At 34.6% G+C, this 20,722-nt stretch overlaps 1 protein-coding gene across 4 annotated transcripts in view; it reads right to left on the bottom strand.

Moving 5' to 3' along the window:
* pros (homeobox protein prospero) overlaps positions 1-20,722 on the bottom strand; it is a 94,002-nt gene that overhangs the window by 20,594 nt on the left and 52,686 nt on the right. For 3 of the 4 annotated variants that reach the window (XM_085189661.1, XM_085189662.1, XM_085189660.1), the window contains exons 4-5: positions 1,250-3,788; positions 378-532 (exon numbers count right to left, since the gene is read on the bottom strand). In XM_085189661.1, the coding sequence (XP_085045787.1) occupies positions 378-532; positions 1,250-3,712 (2,618 nt within the window). In that variant the 5' untranslated portion in view covers positions 3,713-3,788. The remainder of the gene's footprint in view (positions 1-377; positions 533-1,249; positions 3,789-20,722) is intronic. The other variant, XM_085189663.1, reaches the window with a different exon arrangement.

The following is a 20,722-nucleotide window of genomic DNA, read 5'->3' as shown; positions in this document are numbered from 1 at the left end:
TATATATATATATATATATATGATAAATTATTTTATTATATTATTTATAATATAGAATAGATGTATAAAATACGTAGTCTATATTAATAATATAAAGTGGACGGACTTTGTACGGTTGAATGCGCTTATCTGAGGAGCTACTGGTCTGAATTGAAAAATTATTTTTATACTTATTAGATCTATTATTTGGTCTATACTTCAGGATTATAATCAAAGTTCCTAGCCTCTTACAATGTAAAAAGCTAGTCTATATTCATCATCATCATCATCATCATCATCATGAGCCTGTCCTCGTCTACTCCTGAACATAGGCCTCTCCAATGGCACGCCACTGAGGTGAGTCTATATTAATATATTTAAAAATAAATAGTACTAACCTGAAGTTTGAAAACCACTTGACGAGTTGTGCAGTATTATTCTTATTGAACTTGATGTCGGGGAAGTACATCTTGAGGACAGCGGAGCTCGGGTAGCGGACCCAGAAGAACATCAGCTTGGCTTTGCGAAGGTGCATCGGCGTCAATGTCGAAGAGTACACAGGAGTGAAGGATAATATTGATCGAATTTGAATTAAATAATTAATAAACATAATTATATTATAATATTTAAAGCAAATTATATTAAATAGACTTAAAGTCTTGCCTTTTTAAATCTAAGAATCGGGATTGAGGAAAAAAGGTTGCGTAAATCTCATTATATCCCAGTATTACGTAGACTGATTGAAGCACCACAAGTTCTTAATCCATTTGCATCTAATCTTATAACGTGCCTTAGCAGATAGCTATACTGTCTGTCTATTGTATGCCTACTTATAAAAAATTAAATTGTATTGTATAGATTTATAATTTATATACCTATATAGAAAATTATAATATTCTATACAATTCATAGAGTTCAAATTCGTAAAAAATATATTTGTAATAACGAGTTAGAATTGTATAAGTAGGCGCTTAATTAAGTTTACGGTTATTTCCTTCATGTATAGGTGGACGTTAGAAAAGTACAGTAAAGCGTAGAAACCGCAACACTTGTGAGGCTTCGGGAGTCGGATGATATCTACTACTGGGTAGGAAGTAGGTGGCAGTCGTAAGGTTAAACAAAACATTTATAGAAATAAGATATGGGGCCGTGGTTTTGTACCAACCACTTTAAGAATTGAATGTCTGATTCGGAATTAGGCATGCGTTATTATTACTGTAATATATTAAATTACTTTAAAAGGCTTTTTATGATCTATTGAAAAGGATATAGTAGGTTGAATCCCGTCGTAAGGCAAGTCAGTGGAATTGCAGTCCGAGTGCGGGTCCTGCGCGTCCATGTGCTGAGGGTGGTGCGGCACGGCGGCGTGGTGCGGCACGTGCGGGTGATGCGGGCGCAGGTAGTCGGGCGACAGCGTGGCCAGCACGCGGTGATGCACCGAGTGCACCATCGAGTTCGGCAGCGGCGGCGAGTCCCTCTCGGGCGCTGGTGGCGACCGCGCTAGGCCACCGCCCGCGCCGAAGAACGGAGAGTATGGCGAGAACACTTGACTTTCGTGTAGTGATGGATTCGTTATCGCCACTGACGTTGGCAGATTACCGCCTAGGAATGGTCGCGGCGATGGCGACTCGGGAAACTTGCTCTCGGGCGACTGGCCGACTCCCTCACCAAGAATTCTACTTACAGTTCTTGGAGTGACGCGCGTGTCTGTCACTTTTTGTCTTTTTCTCTTTGGTGTGACCACTAAGCTTAAGGGCTCGGATGGGTCGGGATTCTGATCTCGGTCGAATTGTCCATTCATTGGCGCGAAGTGCGGTTGCATTGGTTTTTGCGGGGCCTGGAACATGCCTGTTGGAAGTCGCATGTGAGCGCCATGGCCAGGCCCACCCGCCTCGGGGTGCAGCGGAAATGCTACGCCGCCCGACGTACGGGGGCCATTCATATGGCTCATAAACATTGGATTACTTGTAATAAACGGGACACCATTAGGTGCGCCCGGGTGATGGACGGGTGGGTTACCTGACATTTGTCCCGACGGTCGTTCTGGCACTTTTGGAGTCGGAGACTTGTCGAGCAGCCGAGTCGCCCTTATTAAATCTTTGTTCAGTTGCTCGGCCGCCGCAGCTGCTGCCTCGGATTGTTTTCCCATTATTCGTCGTTGGTGCACAAATCGCGTAACGATTGAGTCTATGAGGCTCGTTAACGATGCTGTAATTTCACTTTTGAGAACTTCCGCTAACCCTTCCAGATCCGCGCCCGATACTGGTCCTACTGACCCTGAGTTGCTTCTCAATGCATCTAGTCTTTCAGCTAATTCTGAAGACAACGGAGGTTTCGGAGTTTGACCCATTTGTCTATGCTGCGGTGAATGCTGATTTGACTGCGGTCTCTGTTGTTGACTGTTCTGTTGTTGCTGCTCACTAGCTTCTTTCATTCGCGCTTCTTGTTCTAAAAATAACTTTTGACTTACGTTGAGGTACATAGCAGCTGCATTATTAAGGTGTTGATGTGTATGCGGTGGGTGCATATGATCACTGGGTGGTAAGTGAGGCATCAGCGGCAAAGTCCCATTGAAGCCGGGTGGTAGGTGAGCATGCGCTACAGAATGAGCTTGTATTTTTGCACTCATCATCTTATTCATAACTTGAGAAAGCATATTTGGTGCTGCACTAATAGGTATGGGAGGAGGCACTTCTTTCACGGGGGATGACGGTTCTGATTTAGGCATAGGGTCATCATTTTGTTCTACATCACTAGAAGCACCATCATTGTCGATTGTTTCTGATTCTTGTCCCATTCTATTGCACAATTGCAAATATTTTTCTTGCATCTCTGCAAGTTGTTCTTGCATAGTTCTTAGTTGTGTTTTTAAGGCATTTTTTTCTACTAACTTTTGCTGTATAGGAGGTCGCTCACCATCATCCTCTGAGTCATCTGACACTGTCTGTGCACTGCTACCGTGGCTCGTACCGTAGCGTTCTGCTGCACCGTCGTGTTGCTGTGGGTGGTATAATTTTCGTTTTTTACAACCGTTCACTTGAGGCTGTTGGGGAGCGGGGCTAGCACGCATTGTTGACACTATATTTTCTACACGAGCACGTTTAACGTCAAGAGGTCGCGGGGATGAACGTTGAGCGTCACTATCACGATCCTCGGGCTCCGATTTGGGAGCGAGCAGTGGTTCATTCTGTGCAGCAGCTGGTGGTGGTGAAGCTCGGGAATCACCAGCACTGTCCAAATTTAACAAGGCATCGTCCAGATCCGGCCTGGAATCACGGGACACTGGTCGCTCCGGTGACCGTTTTTCTTGTTTGGGTTCGTCATTATTATTATTTGCAAGTACATTGTTATTGTCCGGGGATAATCGCATCAACTCCTTCTTTCGACTTTGGAGAATGTCACGAAGTACACGATCGCGAAGCAAATCACCACTGCTGCCATCGTCACCGGCATCCTCCTGTCTGGGCGTGCGGCCCAGTAGCTCGTTGAGCATCTCGGCCGGCGCGTAGCAGGGACCGAAGAGCCCGAAGTGCTGGCGACCCTCGAAGATGGCGCCGTAAAGTCCGCCACTCATGTGTGCGGTGCGCGCGGGCGCGAGTCCGTTCGTCGCAAGAGTTGAATAAGAATTGCGCGGCTCGCCGGCGTCCACGCGCTGTCTGACGCGTTTCTGTTTCTTCAGTAAGTTATCCGAGTAGGGCGCGAGTGAGTCTGCCTCCTCCTCCGATGACATCATATGCGAGGCGGGCCCCAATTGGCCGGACGGGCGGCGGGCTGGGCCCCACCGCGCTACTCGCGCCGCATCGCCCGCTCTGCAACAGGGAGGGGAGCGCGATCAGCACACCTGCTCGTGCGGCTTGCGACGTGCGTCGTGCCTAATGCACTTCCTTACGCGCTCGTCGGCTACTCGCACGAGTTATATGAACATGACAAACTTTAGCATAACTTTACAAAATTAACTACACATTATAATTATACGTTTTACAATAAAAGTAACAACTTTCCTTAATGTAATTTATAAATATTATAATATTTTTATAAAAGTATACAGAATAAATTGTCGACTTTCGTGTTCGATAGAGATAGTTATCAAGAAATCGATTGCAAATTACCTAGATGCTACAAGCTCGCAACCGATACGCGCACAAATTAACGAGAGTAGGTCAAAATAATACATATCCACACATATATATGCATGTATGTATGTATGTATGTATGTCTTTGACAAACTAGAATAAAAACTGCAAAAGATTTCTCACAGCATCTCTATTGTTTTAATTTGCGTATTATATGAATGACGTTTGTTTTTTAATAGACTTTATGGTAAGTATGTCAGAGTGGAATAGGTAGGTATTTGAAAGGTAGTTACGGTAACAGCATGTGAAAATACGTGCTGTAAATATAACAAAAGGCCGAGCATATGTATGTATCAACCGCATTAATTTCTTTTGGAGCGTGACTCCGTATTCATGGAGGACAATGAATCTAAAAATGTCAGAAATAATTCTGTGAGACATGCGGCGTTAACACACGACTCCATTAAAACACGGCACGACATCATTTTAATTATTTTGTTTTTTTCAGGTGAATTTAAAAAAAAAAATGGTACTATATTTCTGATAAGAAAAGCTTGGAAAATTTATATCTTTTTATTTCCGTTCGTCTTTTTTAATTGAAGTTATTTTATAAGTAGAATTGCCATTGTTTTTCTAAACCAATAATACCATACTAATTATTAAGATTATTGGAATACCTGTATGATACAAGTATTCTAATAATCTTAAAATGCTTGTATCAGCTTGCACTTTCACATTACATTTCCAACAAGAATAAATGAAAATTTAAATCCATTAAGCTCCTGTAAGAATTTCGGTACTAATTCATAACGATCCTATTCTTTCTTTAATCCAAAACGCCGTGTATTTAGCTGACTTTAGCTGCTTATTAAATGAAAGCTCATATTTTGTGCTTTTTAACGTAAGTGGTTTATAGAAATACGTATGTATGTATGTATGTATGTACGTGTACGAATAAGCTCTTAAGGTTTTAAAAATAAAGATTACATTTGTGTGCCAATTATGTGGTTATACCTACAGAGTTCCTACCTCTTGAGCGAAACTTGGATTTAGCAATGAGACCTTTTCTTCTTTTTGTGGTATATTTTAAAAAATGTTAAATTTTGCTAGATTTTTTTGTAATATTTTTTTCCAGATCTTTCTCTGTCAACGTGAATAGTATTTAATTAATAAATAAATAATATTTAAGCAAAAAATGCTTTATTTTTAATACTTTATATACCTATATAAAATGAGGGGAAAAAAATGTGCATATAAAAATCACATTGTTAAAACCTATAAGAATTTCACATTTTTCATTATTTTCAGATCATACCAGTGGTGGGCAAGGGTACAGGCGTATGAACGGAACAGTTTGTGGGTTCGATACCCACTCGAGGAAATGAAATATTTAATATTTTTATTTTGTTTGCTCTGGTGTCGAGGCAAAGGAAAACATTAATAAAATTTATTATAGCTTTAACATTTTTGCCATTTATGGTTTTTTTATTGCGAGATATAATTACACACACATTACATTACACACAACAGCAAATAAGTTTATTTACATACGAAAGTATAAAGTTATAAGAAATAAATTATTTATAGTAAATCCCTATAGCTACTAAATTTAAGACAATGTATAACAATTTTTCTTTAATATTACTTATGATTATTTATCACTTATTATTTTTCTTTTGTTTTTTTAGCTTCAAAGTATATATTTATCCCCTATTTTCCGCCTAATTTTCGAGACATTACTTGTCAAGCGAATAACTAATATTTCTTAATATATTTATCAACATATAAAATTATCGTCACAACATATGGAGACGGGCACATCTCGCGTCTCCAGCAACATCCGGTCATATCGCACAATGAGATGCTATCAATAGCGGATGACTTCCGATGGTGACCACCAGCTTGCGACGGTCACGGTGCATGGAGATGTATTGGTCACCTTTATACCTAAAGTATCTATGTTATTTTGTTTTGCAATTCTAGGTATATTTCTAGAATCTAGTTCTTCTAGGTTTAAGATTTTAGGGGAACGGAGTGTCTTAACACTAGATTCTCTCTGCCTACCCTGCTGTGTGCGGGATACAGCGTGAAGCGTGATTTTATTATGTTTATGGTAGAATTTTTACGTTAATTTACAAATATTTTCTTTATCGGTAGAAAAAAAGCAAGTTTGTGCACAATATTTTATTATCAAGTTTTAGTATTTTTCAGCAATTTTTTTTTAAGTAACTTAGTAGTTTCTTTTAAGTATCTTAACACTAGGTTCCCTCTGCCTACCCTGCTGTGTGCGGGATACAACTTGAAACTTAATATAATCACTAATAATATATTAAATCATTGAAATCAAAGGGATTTTCTCAGTGAATATAAAAATAACTTATCCGTGTACATCGTAATTCCATTGTACGATACAATTTCGATAATTACCGCGTAGTGAATAAGCAATGCGCTGTCAAACTGTGACCGAGGTGTTCCGATACTGTTTATATGTGACGACTAATATATGTTTATTTTTTATTAGGTTCACGATGTATCCCGTACTCCTAAGGGTAGGCAGGGAACCTAATGTTAAGATACTCCGTTCAACAGCTTCCATTGATTTTTTTTGGTATTGCCTGTTGAGTGGCGGAATACAACTCCGCACTGCCTTATTACCAGAGCGAAGGAATGAGATATTAATAAAAAATAAGAAAAATATTGTGGAAATTACAATATAATTAATTGTCTTGTGTATTTATATTGTTATGTAATAATACTAGTCAAATAGTATTTTTGGCTGTTAAATTTCTAGGTATTCAAATGTTTTTGTTTAAAAGTTTTTCTTAATAAAATAATTTTAATATTATATATATATGATTTATTATCTTAACGTTATTTAAATGGTTCTATTGTGAATTATTTATTTATATTTATCGTATCGTAATGTAAAAGCACCTTCACTATTTGTGTAGGCATGTGCTCCCGACACGACCTGTTGATTTTCCATATCGCACAACTAGGGGTTACCACCCTTATTGTAGTCGATATTCAAGAAAATATATATAACATTATTAATAATAATATATGTTTTATGTGATACTTGTTAGATCTTCTTTTTATATTATAATTAAAGGATAATATTTTTTAAAATATATTTTTAACAAAAGTATCTTATGTCCCTTCTAATAATTCTAAGAATACCTATATATAAAAAGTTTCATGATTATCAGTTGAGTAAGTATGGCCGTGAAAGCTTAACCAAAAACAAACTTACAATCACATTTATAAACTTATCCGATTATAGGGTACGAGGAAAATACTTAAACAATTAACTGTATAAGTAAGATAAAAGGTTTATGAAAATAACGATCAATTTATTTTAAAATGTTTTATAATTTTTCAGTATATTTATATTTTAGTTCTTTATATGTTAATGTTGTATTTATAAATAAATCCTTATAATTAAATATATCTATTATAATATAATATATCGAAAAACACCATCCCTGATTTCTACCCCTGTTTAATTTGGCGTGACCCAACGTCGTCGTAATTTTTACGGAAATGTTTCTTTTCCGCTACCGCATTCCCATGGAATATGGTTGAAATGTTTAGAAGGGAAAATAAATATGCGATACACGAGACGCTCGTCAAGTTAACACTTTTTTTCTTTTACTTACATACTTACTTTAGGTATATATATACAATTTAGATTTTAATATAATTCCGGGGTTTTTCTTTACTGTTATAAGAAATAATTAATAATTTATTTAAGCGTATCTAGTTTTAATATAAATTTATTTTTTATATGAAATCTATATGATACTTATTAATTTTATTTTATCAATAGATAGAGTTAAGATTGATAGTAGAGTTTTTAAAGAAAAAACATCGTAATACAATTTTTCATATATTTCAAATATAATTTTTCAAATATGAATATTATTTTAATGAATAGATTTTTCTAGTTCTTTTCTAGACATAATATATACTGGCACTTGTTCCAGATTTTTTTGTAAAATTTCAAATTACGTTTAGGTTGGCAAAATTTTATTTTATTTAAGTAATCGACTTAAATTATAATATATCTATGATATTATCGTGTGGCATATGGCTCTGCAACCCCATGGAACCCCATGGAAGTGTAGGAATGCGTGGGAATGTTTCACCCCTGGCAATTACCTTTGCGTTCGCGTATTGTTCTTACTTGTGACCTATGGTCAGTTAGACCATATGACGGGTTAATAAGACAGACAGGTGTTTGTATTTCGCATCGTAAAATTAAATGGGGGGGTGAATAAATGTCATCTGGTAGAAGTATTAGACTAAATTAACTTCAAAGTGTATCCTGCACACAGCAGGGTAGGCAAAGAGCATAGTGTTGAAACACTCCATTACCCACTTTCGGAAACTGGCGGTAACGACAGGCTTTTTCCTTCTTGATGCCAGGGTGAAGAAATGAAAATATTAATAAAAAACAATTCATTCCCTCGAGTGGGCATTGAACCCAAAACTGTCATGTTACAGTCACACCCTTGGTCTCCTGCTCCACGATGACCCTTTAGAAGTAGGTAATATTTATTGATAAGCCATAAGTGATTCTCACCCCCGTAGATAGCGTTATCTAGTGATATCAGAATATTTTCCACCTACAGTTTTTGCTTGTTAAGCAGTAGAATATATCGTTACAGTATCTCTTATTTTTCAATGTCTAAAATTAATTGGTTTAATTTTTTTTTATTATTTCATACTTGCGTATCATTTTGGTGATAACTTTTTCAATAACTGCTATACTAAATACAGTTAATTTAAAATATGGCAACTGAGACGTTTCATAATTTCAATGAAACTTCTTTTTTTAACGATCTCTCGGAATTCTCTTGTAAGATGTTTTTCGACTAAACGAAATATAGTATTTTATTAATCATTTTTAAAAGCTTATATTCGGACGTCAGTTTGTATAGAAATTTTCTTCGCAAATTATTTTAGAAACAGAAGACTAATTTCAAATAACAATAAAAAAAATCTTTCACTATATTCTATAGTAAGTTTCATGTGTTTATTTTTAAAAGGCAAAAGAAACATAAAATTGAAATGACTGTCCGCCATTAAAGGTTTTAGATGAGCTGATAAGGGTGCATATGCATACGTGTAATGGTGGCTATCGCGTGATAACTGTAATTTGAGGTGATTCTAAAATTTAAATGCTTGCAAATGAAAATTCTTTAAGCATGAATATGTCCTAGGTGATTATTTTAGCGTCATGTTGTATCCCGCACATAGCAGGGTAGACAGAGGGAACCTAGTGTTAGGACGTCCCATTCGCCATTCCGCCAAATTCTGAAGACATTGCGAGTGCCAGTGAAGTGATTTGCCTCGACACCAGAGAGAAGAAAATGGATATATTAAATATTTCATCTAATTGGAATCGAACCTATAACCTATCGCGCTTACAGTTAGATTTTGTGCAGGATTTTGAATTATTTAGCTAGGTACAACTATTTCTTGGGTGAAATAACATTCAACGGTTAATATAATTGTTATGAAATAGCAGCATTCAAAGGAAACTTTTAAAAGTATCTTCAACTTTTAAAAGAACTTTTATATAGCTTAAAATTATTTGTATGCAATAATAGAGGATACATAAAAGTGTACACAATTTTATTATTATAATTTCTTGATAAAAAACTTTACCCTTATATTACCCTATATCTAGAGCACACAGATAATCGAAGATAATTTTCGTAATTTTCCATACTTAAATTATATCAGGACCAAACAAAAGTTATTAAAAAGAATATCGATGTTGTGTCCAGTAAAGGGTGAAGCGGCAATCAGCATGCATAAGTTATGATTCGGTTGGCGTGTCTGCCATTACGGCCTTCTATGAAAAAGGACATTTCCCTTATCGGCGGATATCACGAGAATAAAAACAGTGATAAGATCGAAGCGTGCGGCGACTTTAATCGATATCGATAAATGCAATTGTCTAGCTGTCCAATTTGGTGCTACGATAGTTTTTACTTATATCGTTGTGTAGAAAAAGGAGATAAGCGGGTAAGCTCCAAGAGCGTCACTTGAGATGGTTTGGCCACGTTACGCGCCGGCCTAAGATCTATGTAAGTGCCTTGCTATATCAGTTCGTGAAATGAGACCTCCCGGACGCCCAAGGAAGCGATGGTTGGATGTCGTGATGCATCACGACCGACGTCCTGCAGGACATGAGAACCAATGGTCTAACCACCGAGGACACGAAACACCGTGCAACGTGGAGTAGGTTGAGTAGGAAGGTAGACCCTGGTGACAGCTGGGATTAATGCCAGGAAGAAGAAGATAAGGTTAATACCAAATATTTATAGAAACGTTTAAATATGACATGTAAAATTTAAGTTCTGGCCTAATTAAATGTCCTTATTTATTGCCCAAACAAATTCTTGAAAAAAGATCGAAAACAAATCGCTTTTCTGCTTCTAACTCTAATTAAACTCAAGTTACTTTTATTATCAATAACTATCAATAAATAAAATAACATATTTTATAAAAACAAAAGATAATTATAAAAAACTTTATCGTATAATATAATATCGACTTCCACCTTCCCTACAGCGGTGTATGGGAAGACAGGCACTTATTAGCTGTCATTATCTACACCAGTATCGCTGTGACATATGGCCAATATTGGAGCATATCTGCGATGTCATGCGACCACCTACCACCACCACCTAGAAATACCTTAATTAGTCTTTGTTTATTATAGGAGCATGCGATATTTAATATGGTTTGAAAAATAATGCTTTTTTTTAATTTATTTTTTTATGTTTTTATGATTTTTTATATATTTTTGTTCTAAGTTCTTATATGATAGGATTGATGTTACAAAAAAAAAGTCTCAATATGGAATTTAAGGATTACTTAAGATTAAAGTGACGTTTATCATATTTCATATTTTTATAAATTGTAGATGCAAATTGCGAACACCTTTCTTTATCATTTTCTTTCTCTACATTAAACCTTGAATAATTCCTTATTTAGGCAACATTGTTAATAAAAGGTGGGCTGAGGGAACCTCGTATCAAGACATTTCATTCCCCATACGCTCAATTACATGTATACAGGATATTAAGTTACACATCTAAAAAATAATCCTTACTAAAATGAGATGTTAAATATTATGAAATCACAATCGTTTATCATTTTAAAAGTAAAAATGGTGTAATTATTTTAAACGTCAACATTTATGATTATAAATATAAATTCAATATTCTGTAATATAAATTATAACTGTATAACATTAAGGAAATTATTAATTCGTATAGTAACTAAACGTGGTACATCCTGTAGAAACAGATGAATCACGAGGGCGAATACGAAAAAGTATCCAAATAAGCAATATTTTTAGCAAAGGAATTTCCATATTGTTCCAAGAATAATTATGAAAATGTGTGTGTTTGTATGTATGTATGTATGTATTGAAATATATTATAGTTTGTAGGTTCGTTCTACCCGCAAGTACACTGCCTTTGCCGAAAAGCAAAAGCCCACTAAGAAAGTACAATAGCAAATGATAATCATAGCCAACCCGTATATTATAAGTACGAGAAAGAATATTTTAGCATCTTTTTGGACGTTGCTCTCAACAGGTTCTTTGGCAGAAATTACTTCTTTTTTTAGAGGGAACCTAATGCTAAGGCACAAAGTTCCAAACTTTTCCGTTTTGTTTTCAAAATTATTATGTATAACTAAAAAAGAAGAGAAGAATATATAGCTATTAATAATTACTAGGATAATGAACACCAATAATTAAATATACCTATTAAATGTGGTTTCCTTATTACAAGGAAAGTTAGTGACGTAGAATATAATGTAAGATAACATTCTAAATTAATTATTTAATTATTTGGATACCATTATTAAATGTATCCAATATTTCGGATTTTTAAAAATAAAATCTGATATTTTTTATTATCTTTTAGATAGATAAATTAACTTTAAATTGTAAACCTAATGTCCATTTGTAGGAGTTTGATAATAATAATAAGATGTAAGAAGCGTAGCTATAAATATATCATCGTGAATTCCGCCAAGCAAAGCTCCGAAAAATTCAGCGGAAAGTTTGGAACAGAATGTTTTATCACTACGTTCACTCTGCTCTCTGCAGGATACAACATGAAGCTGATATAAAAAGTTCAAATTTGATCGAATTTCTTTTTTCTTTAATTTACTTAGTAAATATATTTTATTTAGTTTGTGGTACGGAGATAGAAGTTTCCATATAACAATATTATACATAGATGAGCCTCAAATAGGTAATTATTCATATAAATGAGTAACACATTGCGAAACGATGTCTCGTTATCGCGCGCGCCGGCCTGTCCCGAACAGAAAACTGATAAACGTATCACGTTACAATTGAAAACTGTCCAAGTCATGAGTTCAAGAGTTTTGTGGAGCACGTGCTGGTGTGGTGTGGGAACCTGGGAACCTAGTGTTAATGCTTCTACTCTTCCATTCCCTACTTTTCACTAAGGTATTTCGTTTCTTCAAGTGGGAATCGAAACTCCAATCTGTCACGTCACTATATTTGTTTAGTAATAATAATGAAACATATAATCATTCTTTATTTGGTTAATAATTAATTTACAGTGACGTAGTTTAAAACCTGTTGTCAGGGTATTTTAATGGATACGAGTGATATACGGTGACGTGAAAAAATATGGTGAGTTGAAGAGAAAATTGATTATTTAATTTAATATCCCAAGGTAACTTCGAAACAATAAAAGTATCTACTCAAAACAATATATAAAATAAAATTAAATTAAATTAAATTAGGTATGGATATTTTTTAATATATATAATTAGTAACGAACTAATTTCCATTTATGGCAACTCCACCACCTACACTAAAAAGACATTGGGATTTACCCAAACATGTAAATATCATTTGGTATTTAATTAATCACATTTTCCTATACGTTTAAATAAAATGCAGTTATTTAATATCGCTTATAGTTTAGAGACCACGCGAGCAATGCTGGCCACATCTGGCCAGTTTCTTATCAAAAACAGAAACAGAATTGTTGTTTAGAAGGAAAACATTGTTTTATCTAAATTATATTATTCATATTTCCGTCGTTAACTTTTTATATTCATTAGGGAATAATTTTACGGCTTAAGTAGAAGAATGGTTTTTGCTTCCTGCAGATAGCCATTATTATTTGTTTATTTGTGAGGTCCGCTCGAGTGTTTCACGAGAAATAATCGGTGGGCATTTAATTTTTGTTATGTCAATCTGGTGAAAGCTATCGGCTTGTCTTTTTTTCCATTTTGGGACAGGATTAACACATAATAGGGCTCTCTTTATCCGTAAAAGGTGTTAATTAGTTTATATTACAATGAACGTTTTTGTTTATTCTTTTAGCGGAAACCAGTAGTTTATGTAAATTTATTGGCAGAATTTTGTATACTGATTTCTTTAATATATTTCTAATATTTGATGCCAAATAAAACGAGGATACTATATTATAAACTAGCCACTTAAATGCGGCTTCGCTCGCTTAAAGTTATTGTTATATTATAGCCAAATTATTTAAAAACGTTCATACAAATTGTAGTCTATATCCTATAGAGTAAAGTTTAATCGAAATCTGTTCAGTAGTTTTTGCGTGAAAGTGTAACAAACATTCTCATAAGCTTTTACATTTAGGTATAATATTAGTAAAATAGTAGGGTAGAGAAATATATTTAAAAAATATCCTTGTCTAATAAAAATAATAGAAAATGATAAACGAGTCGAGCTCAATTGGTTGAATAGAGACATCCTCGCGTCGGAGACGAACCGTCAAAACATCTCGTTGACTGTTGTACTGCACTTAGTTCCTTCCACCGACTATCAAATTGTCTCTTCCTCCCAAACATTGTATAAAGGATGGGTCACAATATATTTGAGAATAATATACTTTTATTTAATAATAATAAAGGTATATTTTTTAAAAGCAAACATATGTTTTTTTTGTAATGTTTACTCAGAAATACAGTTTGTGTAATTTATATATTTATTAAGAAAAGTGCTTAATAATGTTTTCAGATTATTTCTATTTCTTTCTTCCTGTTAAACTTTAAGTATTTTAAATCAAGTAAATTCTTTGATTTGACTTTAAGTTCATAAGCATAAATATATTTTTTATAGTAGTTATTGCTTAAATAGCTTTAGCACCGTTTATTCTTTTCAGATCATCTTAGCATCGTTTTAGTCTTATTTATGTAACCTTAGCCTAAAATATCTATATTAATTTAAATGAAATAATTTCAATTGTAGTTAATATAATTAATTAATTAAACAAAAAAAAACACAGTTTGTCAAACTTCAATCACCAACGAAACAGTATAGCACTTGTCAATAATCCCTTCTTATCGGCCTCCATGTCATCACTTCCCCAGATAGTCGGGAAAATAAAATATCGTATGGCCGTTTTAAATTGTGATAAATGCGGTTCTTATTTTTCACAACACTTTACGCTGATTTTTAATATATATAAATGAAATGAAATGAAATGAAATTACATTTGCTCTCACTATTTGTATTTATCATTTCATTTATTTTAAATAAATATTTAACGACGGCGCGACGCGGCGGTCGAAGTTATTTTTCTTGGTTTTTCATGGTTGTTAATCATCAATTATTATTATAAGTAAGTTGTATTTAAAGGATTTTTCAGTTTATATTTTATTTTATACAATGTATGGGGCGCAACCTCATAGCAGGATAGTCAAAGGGAAACTAGTTTGAGACATTCCGTTCCCATTAAGACAGTTTCGTTTGCCAATTTCCACCGAATTCTGCTGTTGAGTGATACCTGCGTAACTCAACGCCGCGCATTTGTCTCGTTACCAGAGCGAAGAAAAGTGAAAAAAGAAGATTATAGATTTTAAAAGCGTAGACTTTAGATAACAAGTTAAAAAGAAAGTTCAGTGCAGAATATCCTATTATTAAATGTTATTATCACTTAGAGGGCGTTATTTGTTGATAATTATGTAAAAAAAGTTATCTTCAAATCTTGGAGTCATTGATAACATAAACATTTAGTTTTGTCTGTTTGTTAAGCTTAATCTTTTCAAGCATTAGCTACTAAACAAACACAAACAAGTAGTAGCAAAAAATATTTCATCTATTGTATTTTTTTTTCTAGTGTGTCGTAAATAATACGAGAATAAGATAAGCTTTCTTAAACGCAGTAAAGTGTGACCATCGAATATGCTAATATTTATTTTGATATAAATATATGGTTCATTATTAATTTAAATAAAAAAAAATACAGCAGAGGCAGAGGGAACCTGGTTTGAAAACTCTCCGTTCTCCACATTCCGCCGAGTATTTTTAATGTTAGCCAGAGGGAACCTAGTGATAAGACACTCCGTCCCCCACTTGCCATTGAATTCTGGAGGCATTGCGTGTTGAGTGGGAAAAGTTTTTATATATAAAATAAAATATGACAATATTATAAACTGTACCTAACGCAAACAATGTTTTAATATGCATTAGAGAGCGATCATGCGAAAAATATTCGTTTATTATATTTTAGTAATATCTGATAATAAAATTCTATTGGAAAATCCAATTTTGTCCATAATTTACATAAGAGATTTAAAAATTGCATTAATTATTTTCCATTTCCACCATATATTTATAATTTATTATTTGCTCTGTTTTATGTTTACATATTTCCTATATTTTGCTAATTGTAACAATGGAACTAGAGATATTGAGTATTTTTTTTTCTATTTTAATATACCTAAGTATTTTTTTTTCTATTTTCTACGTCATCGTTGAAAAGTAGGACATCAGTACTCGTATATATATTAGAGATCAATAGAGGCCTGTAAACACGACAAGTTGTGAGTTCGATTCCAATTCGAAGAAATGAAAAATTTAATACTTTCACTTCCTCGCTCTGGTAACGAGGCAAAACGAAAAATGGAAAACGGAAGTGTCTTAATCGAAATATAGTGTTTTAACACTAGATTCCCAGGTTCCCACCGCCTGCTCTGTTAAAACAAAAACAAATAGATAATCATATTTACATATGAAACAAAAGAACATATTTATTTGTATGCACAAACCCCATCCGAGATTGCCCAGCACCAAGCGGTGTGCGTACGACTCGCACAAGATTGTTTCCTCGTTAGCCGTCCAATTGAGTAGGAGTTCCGCAAGGAGCGGAACTCAGCCCTAATAGTTAAATTGATCACTCAAGTACGTACGCTCAACGTGTACGGTGCGCACACTTTTAAGGATCATTTTAGTTACGACGGAAAGGGTTTAAGCGGTTTTTAAATCAATGTTTAAGTATAATTACAATTGATTTATTTATTGAGGTTAGCAATTGTTTGGGGCTAGTTCTGGTGGGGATATAAGTGTGTAAACGCGACTGGTTGTGGGTTCGATTCTCATTCGGGGGAATGTTAGTTATTAATTTTTTAGAATGTTAGTTTTTATTTCTTTGCTCTGGTATTAAGGCAAAAGCCCGGCGTTGAGATCTGTAACTCAATATACAATGTCTTGTTAAATTCGGTGGCAAGTGAGGAACGGCGTGCCTTAACACTAGGTTCCCTCTGTCTACCCGGCTATATGCGAGATACAGCGTATAGCTAATTTAATTTTTCAATTTTAATAACAATTGTATTGTAGTTCTGAGTGAGGCATTGACTAAGAACTTAGGAAATTCTGGTGATACCACAAAGAGTAATTCATAAAATAATTAATCATCAATATTCTTTGATGAATAAGACTAAAGGAAAGCGAAAAAGCTATTTCGTCATATTATTAGTCAGATATGAAAATAATACTAAAATCATTAAGTTTGTCAAAACCCAGTACGTTGTACGATATTATTTTTTAACATAAAATAAGACTAAAAGTGGAGAACGGAGTGTCTTAACAATGGATTTCCTATCCTGCTATGCGAGAAAAGCCTTGAAGCACTATAACATATTAACTCTAAAAATAAACGACGTCTCTAGAAAATTATTTCGTACTATGGTAGAGCCGGGAAGGTTATGCAATTGTTCTGAACCCAGGAATTCGCTTTTATAGCAGAAGTTGCAAATGATATCTTAAGGCCAAAAAGACCTGGCTAACATCCAAAGTGTACGAAAGTCTGTCCGTGTTTCTGGAAGAGTGATACACATTGTCTTCCTGATACTAAATTTTGCTCTATTTCTTGTCAAAATAATAACATAAGTAATTAGTGAATCAAATTAGAAGTTTCTAAATAATAATTAAAAGAATCTGAAAATTAAAAGAAATATATTTTACTAGTAAAAATTTTAAACTATACAGATACTCTTACTTAACACAACTAATATCCAATACAAAAAAAACTTGATCTAAACATTAAACTTAAATTATAATCAACAAATTGTTTAACTTTAACCCTAAAACTGCTGTTCTGAACGGCAGTATGTCACACAGACTTTGGGGGTTATAAATGACCCTTTTCAAACTCGGCTCAGAACTGCATGCATATGTAACGGGATAAGTTCGTTGCAGTTTTAATGGTTGTTCATAAGTGTAATATCTAGTAATAATGCCGGAGGCTCCGTTGGCTTCCCGTTGCTTTACGGCCGGTCGTTGGGACTTGGAAAGAAATACTCGTATAACATAGAAATATGTATAAACAATACTTGTATTATAAAATACTAGGTAGTTACAAGGATAAAGATGTATATGTATCTGCGAGCCTAGTGTTGTGACACTCTGTTCCTATTAAGACACTTCCGTTTCCGACTATTCGTCGAAATCTGAAGGATGGTGTGTTTTTAGAATTATTGCAAAGTAATTACGAGTATATTAATAAACTTCTTTAAATAAATTGAAATTAGTATAGAAACTAAGTAATTTACACTACAGTCACTACTTCTCAGTCACACTAATCTCCTTATTTTCAAAGAATGACAGTTATATATAGAGTTTAGAAACAAAATGATAAAAGAGAATATTTTAATTTTCTTAATAAGACAAAAAAAAAGACAATTAGATGCTAACACCACTTAACTTCTTGTTGATGTTAAAAAAAATACTAATTAATTTAACGTGCCGCACCTAGTGGCTCGTTTTATTTATAGTTTGGCCGGAAGTGGCCGCAAGTCGACAAATTGAACGACAAATTGGTAGACTGGTCGCCCAAGCAATTATAAGTATAATCTTAATATATGTGACCTCGGTACAATTAGCTCTACCTGTCTAGCGACTAACAATAGAAATGGTGATGTTTTATGTTCATTACACGAACTCGCTGTATTCATACATTTTAGTAATGTAGTATTAGATTCGATATTATCGTATTTTTAATAAGTTGGTTATGTGGTTATATCAAAACAGAGTGAAAAATTAATCCTGGGTCCCCATCCCCTAAGTTGGAAAAGTTCAGGTACCTTGGATCCGTCATGCACGAGTCTGAAGGCATCGATCACGATCTCTATAAGACGGATAAGAGTTTGGACGGTATCCTGCGATCACAGACCACACCAGTCACCTCCCTAAACTAAACACTTAGCCCAGGCAACGCTTATCCGACTTAGGGGCTGGCCCAGGACTTATAAGAACAGTGCTCGAGTCCGGGCTCTCGCAGGCCATATACTCGGTCTTTGACACGTTGCCAATATGCATTTCATTCATGGAGAATGGTTATGTAACGCAAATGCTGCAGCTAGAATGTATCGGAAAAGATACCAAAAAGCTGAACGTCATCCCGATTATCGTGTATTTCGATTTTTCTCTCTTCAACAAAGAAGTAATCCAGCAAGTGTCGTACCATTTCGGAATCCAGATTAAATGCGCCAACTTTTAAAGTTACTTGCAAAAACAGTGTAGTACATTTTTTTTATAGTACAGTCGGTTAAAGTTGGGTGTAGTAAATATTTTGAATTTAATGTTTGGCAAAAACACCACATTTTATTGCAAACTGATGCAGGTATGTTTAAATCTTAAACTGTAATTCACAGAAGGGTTACTCATGATTACATTACAGAAAAAAAAATGAAGAAAGAGTAATATTTGTAGTCCAGGGACGTGAAAAACCATCACAGGGTGTCGCTTTTTGCGATATTTTTTAAAATCAATATAATATGAAAAATACATGACAAAGAATTTTTTTTATATTTTTCTCATAACTGTCACGACTTGGTCTATCACCTGGTTTCGTTTTATCGTTGGCTCCTGGGACACCCTGTATATATACAGACACAACAAACAAGTCGTTTTGTCGGTCCGTCTTGCTTAATCATTCATTAAGGATATATCCTTTTTACCAATTAGTTTGCGGACTCATTTCACACTCAGGGCGTTAGTTAGCGCCATGACTGTACACATTAAAGTACAAAATTTAATTTTGACCGACTTTCAAGGAAAGATGCTATTTTAGGATTTATTCTTTGTAAGTATAACAAGTGTATTTCCCAGTTTCTAAGAATGTTGACCTTTTTATATGTTTTAAATATATAATATAATATATTAATTTATTAAGTTATATATAGATCCCATAGCAAATAGCAAATGGTGTTTACAGAAATTAAATTAAAAATCTTTTCATAGCAAACTGCTTTTCAAATTCCCATACTAGACTTCCATACTAAAAGTACTCTTATAGAAACGCCAGGTCTGTCCGTCTGTCCGACCGTACGTCACGACCGTATTGTTTATATTGTTTTTAATAGACTACAAACGCGTGTTACGACAAATGACAATTAGCGCAATTAACAGGAAGCGTGCAAGGATGTGGACCAGATGGATTTAACCTTTGTCACATCCTACATCTTAGTTTGACGCCATGGTGGAACGAGGCTAATGACTCATTGAGGCGACCCAAATGCAATTGTTAGTGCAAATGCATAACGTCCTTGATTGTTATAAATATTGTGTTTCCGGATGTTCTTTTGTTTGTAAACATCTAGAATATAGTGACGTATCACTATTTTTTTTAATTTCAGTTCACTTATAGAGTATTTTGTGTAATGGATGACAAAGTGCGGAGGTGAGTTTCGCCATTCAACACGTAAGGCCTTTTAAATTCGGCTAAAATGAGGAACTGAAATATCTGAATGGGAACGGAGTGCCTTAGCATTAGGTTCCCAGTTTCCGTCTGTCTTTTAAATTCGTTTTTTAGCGTCATATTATATTCCGCATATAGCAGGATAGGCACAGGGAACCTAGGGAACCTTCAGGGAACCGGAGTGTCTTAACACTAGTGTTAAGACAACACTCGGTTCCTTAGCTAAACTGCCCGCTAAATTTTCGAGGCATTGCGTGTTAAGAGATGGAACTAAACGCCGCACTTTCTCATATTATCAGAGAGAGGAAATGAAAATAATTACTTTCTCCGAGTGATAATCGAACTGAAAACCGTCACTTTTACACAAGGATATAAAAAATTAAAAGATTTCATCCACAATGAACCACGCAAACAAACTCGTATAAGTAAACTGAAGCAAACACAACAACAATTAAGAAAGGGGGTAACCCCCCTTTCTTAACCCCCTTAACACAAATCGTCTAGCGTCGTAAGCTCGGGAACTTGTAAGACAATCTTGACTTAAACGTTCCAGGGTTGGTAAGTGTATTGGACAAGTTTAAACGAGATAAGCCCTGGTGATGGCTTTCATTAGAATAACTGTTGCGTCTTAGTCAATGAAAGCTT

Source organism: Heliconius melpomene, chromosome 8, assembly GCF_056956725.1.
Source record: "Heliconius melpomene rosina isolate 202511_hmr_F chromosome 8, ASM5695672v1, whole genome shotgun sequence".
NCBI lineage: Eukaryota > Metazoa > Arthropoda > Insecta > Lepidoptera > Nymphalidae > Heliconius > Heliconius melpomene.
Note: the sequence above shows the minus strand (reverse complement) of the source record. Positions and strands in the feature narration are given on the sequence as shown.